The sequence below is a fragment of the Nannobrachium achirus genome, assembly GCF_963921795.1.
Source record: "Nannobrachium achirus genome assembly, chromosome: 1".
NCBI lineage: Eukaryota > Metazoa > Chordata > Actinopteri > Myctophiformes > Myctophidae > Nannobrachium > Nannobrachium achirus.
The window spans coordinates 58,016,106-58,019,901 of NC_137810.1; the positions used below are offsets into that span (position 1 = coordinate 58,016,106).

The 3,796-nt window shown below is 46.9% G+C and overlaps 1 protein-coding gene across 1 annotated transcript; it reads left to right on the top strand.

The window, feature by feature from the left end:
* Nucleotides 1–495: 495 nt before the first annotated feature.
* Nucleotides 496–2,478, top strand: LOC308284132 (tubulin alpha chain-like; the record flags this gene model as incomplete). Its single annotated transcript, XM_080724676.1, has 3 exons — nt 496–721; nt 1,155–1,303; nt 1,400–2,478. 3 exons carry the CDS (start codon nt 496–498, stop codon nt 2,375–2,377), a joined length of 1,353 nt encoding a protein of 450 aa, XP_080580802.1. The 3' UTR covers nt 2,378–2,478.
* Nucleotides 2,479–3,796: the final 1,318 nt, after the last annotated feature.

The window sequence follows — 3,796 nt, forward strand, 5'->3', positions numbered from 1 at the left end:
TATTGCAACATTAACCAGCAAGTGAAGGTGGGGGCCACACCAGTTGCCCATGTATTGTGTGTAGATCTACTGCTGTGCTCCCGCACCATTTACTGCAGGTACTTAACCGAACCTTATGAGTTACTATGTGCAAATGTGTAGATAATTTGTTTTATTGATCTCTCCCCCCCCCCCCCCGCCCCCCTTATTTCTTAATGGAGATAACGGAACTTAAATGGAACTTTCACAAAATATAAATCTGTGATGTGACGATAATATTCTGAATTTATTAGAAAGTCTAGATTTCCCCAAAACGTGCAGATAAATGTGTTGGTTGAGGTTGGGCCTTAATCTGTGCAACATTAGTTCTGTCGTTTTCCAAAGCTACGCTGCATGCATGGATTCCCACAACGGCTCTGCTTCTCCAGTCATGTAGCCTGTAGATACAATTCTTGCCACAATTCAGACTTCTCATTATCTTCAGTGGAATTAACATTACCCCCCACCCCTCTCTCTATGCAGCGTGAGTGTCTGTCTGTTCATGTTGGCCAGGCTGGAGTCCAGATTGGAAACACTTGCTGGGAGCTGTACTGTCTGGAGCATGGCATCCAGCCTGACGGAACCATGCCCAGTGATAAGACCGTTGTGGGTGGCGACTCCTTCAGCACCTTCTTCAGCGAGACCGGAGCGGGAAAGCACGTCCCCAGAGCTGTCTTTGTTGACCTGGAACCCACGGTCATTGGTCAGTTAAAACTATTTACCGATCCAAGGGAATACTTCACCCAAAAACATTACTTTTTCTATCAATTACTCACCCCATGAAGCCTAAAATGAATGTGTTTGCCCCATTACTGAACTGAAAATCGAGTGTCTGATTTTTAATCGTAACGAGAGCAAAACCATATTTAAAACATTCTCTTTGAACCTGGCTCATAGGCCTCTCAGTGATTACACTTGAGTGTTGTGGAGTTGATTATATATTTTTATATAGTTTTGCATTGGTCTCTTTACCCTCTTGCCTACACCGTGAATATTTAATTATTGGCACAGGAATGCAACAAAAGAGAATAATGATCCCTTCATTATTTTTGGGGTGAAGTGTTGCTTTAATATAAACGTAGAAAAACACAGGACAAATGATTGTCAACCACTTACTTTAAACCCTCCATTCACAGATGAGATTCGTACCGGAGCGTACCGACAGCTATTCCACCCGAGTCAAATGATCACAGGAAAGGAGGATGCAGCCAACAACTATGCCCGTGGACACTACACCATCGGCAAGGAGGTCATTGACCTGGTTATGGAGAGAATTCGCAAGCTGGTGAGGGCCTCAATGAGTTGACTTTTTTTTTTATTATTAGCGAACTGCTTAACTTCTGCTTTAACTGATTAAAGACAATTATTTTTATTTTTTCAGGCTGACCAGTGCACTGGCCTCCAGGGCTTTCTCATCTTCCACAGCTTCGGCGGTGGCACCGGCTCTGGTTTCGCTTCCTTGCTGATGGAGAGGCTTTCTGTCGACTATGGGAAGAAGTCCAAACTTGAGTTTGCGGTCTACCCGGCCCCCCAGGTGTCCACGGCTGTAGTGGAGCCCTACAACGCCATCCTGACCACCCACACCACCCTGGAGCACTCGGACTGCGCCTTCTTGGTGGACAACGAGGCCATCTTTGACATCTGCCGCAAGAACCTGGATGTGGAGAGGCCGTCCTACATCAACCTCAACAGGCTTGTCAGTCAATTTGTGTCTTCGATCACCGCCTCGCTTCGTTTTGACGGAGCCCTGAATGTTGACCTGACGGAGTTCCAGACCAACTTGGTGCCGTACCCTCGTATCCACTTCCCTCTGACCAGCTACGCCCCGGTCATCTCTGCCGAGAAGGCCTACCACGAGCAGCTCACGGTCGCCCAGATCACCAACGAGTGCTTCGAGCCCACCAATCAGATGGTGAAGTGTGATCCCCGTCGTGGAAAATACATGGCCTGCTGCCTGCTGTACCGCGGAGACGTGGTGCCCAAGGATGTCAACTCTGCCATCGCAGCGATCAAGACCAGACGCAGCATCCAGTTTGTGGACTGGTGCCCCACGGGCTTCAAGGTGGGCATCAACTACCAGCCTCCCACGGTGGTTCCTGGAGGAGACCTGGCCAAGGTCCAGAGGGCCGTATGCATGCTCAGCAACACCACGGCCATCGCTGAGGCCTGGGCACGCCTTGACCACAAGTTTGACCTGATGTATGCCAAAAGGGCCTTCGTCCACTGGTATGTCGGCGAGGGGATGGAGGAGGGGGAGTTCTCTGAGGCTAGGGAAGACATGGCTGCCCTAGAGAAGGATTACGAAGAGGTTGGCGCTGACAGTGCTGGGGCAGATGACGATGAGGAGGAGGATTACTAGGCCACTTGTCTTCTGGTTTGCTGTAGGCCGGAAGTGATGGTCCTTGCTCCTGTTTTCTTGTAATTTGTAACTAACTGTAATAAATTTGTCTTTATGCTTCATTTGACTCAAGTAATTTTTTTCTTCAGTTCAGCTGGTACTCTCAAATATTTATCAGTGCAATCTGGTTATAGTATTTGTTTAAAAACCTGTGTTGGATATTGTACATTCTAAAACGGCTAGTTCCATTCCTTGATTCTGATTGGCTGGGTGCCATGGTATACCTGAGACTGTAACCCATACCTTGAATCAGTTTATATCAAAGCCAGGTGCGTTATTTCTTTCCACAGTGCTGTGAGGCTGAACTAGAGAAGCGAGCGTTTGATTTCCTCTCAAATCCTGCCGTGCGGGTGCTTTTAAGCACCGCTCGCATGCATAGGACAGTGACTGAATGGCTCTGGGCGGGGCTTGTAAAGGCAACAAGCGCCCTCTATTCTCCAGGCACCACTCGGCTGTTTAGCTTAGGTTGCTATGCTAGCGTTTTTGATGTGATACATAGCAGCTAAATCTGGATGAAAATAAACATGTGTATGGATCGAATATGGTTCTTAACTTCTTAACATGAGACTGATCTAACACAAGTGTTTCCCTATTTTTTTTTTTTTGCAAAAAGAATTACGTGACTTTGTAAACACACACTGGCTTCCGTAAGTCCTGTTCCTGCTGGTAAACGCAAGGACATGTCTCTTCCTGGTGGTGGAGAAGTGTACTTTTTTCTTTAAATAATGCAATGCTATGATATTCATGTTGCAATATTGTGACCGTTTTAGAATAAAGCAATAAGCCACAAGAGGCGAGTGGTTACCGGGGGAGTATACACCGGCTGAGAGGGTCGGAAACACTCGGCTGCGCCTCGTGTTTCCCAACGCCTCTCAGCCGGTGTATACTCCCCCGGTAACCACTCGCCTCTTGTGGCTTATTGCTTTATTCTGCTAATGGGTAGTTAATGAAGTGAAATGCTAAAAGTTTGCATAGTTGATGTAGGCTACGGCTGTGACTGACATGTGTGATCTTTTTGGGTACTGTACCCTTTGTGTTGGGCTACAACATACAACTTTTGTTTTGCTTCATTTTCTGTCCAGCTGTCAATAGATTAATAAGACCCAAAATGTACTTGAGTAGCCACATTGACATGGCTTAATTCAACCAACAGCCTTTAAAGCACATTTTATCAGTTATTTTGGTCAGTGTTGATAGGAAACTATCAACACTTTGTTTAGAGGGAGGGGGACGTGGTGTTCTCTACAAAGAGTGCAGAGGTCTACAGTACTTTCAAAGCCCCCCCATAGGGCACGTGGACACTATGGGGCGACCAACTAGAACATGGCGGCCACATCCATTGAGTTCAGAGTGGTGCCCTGTTCTAAATTGATTTGGTCC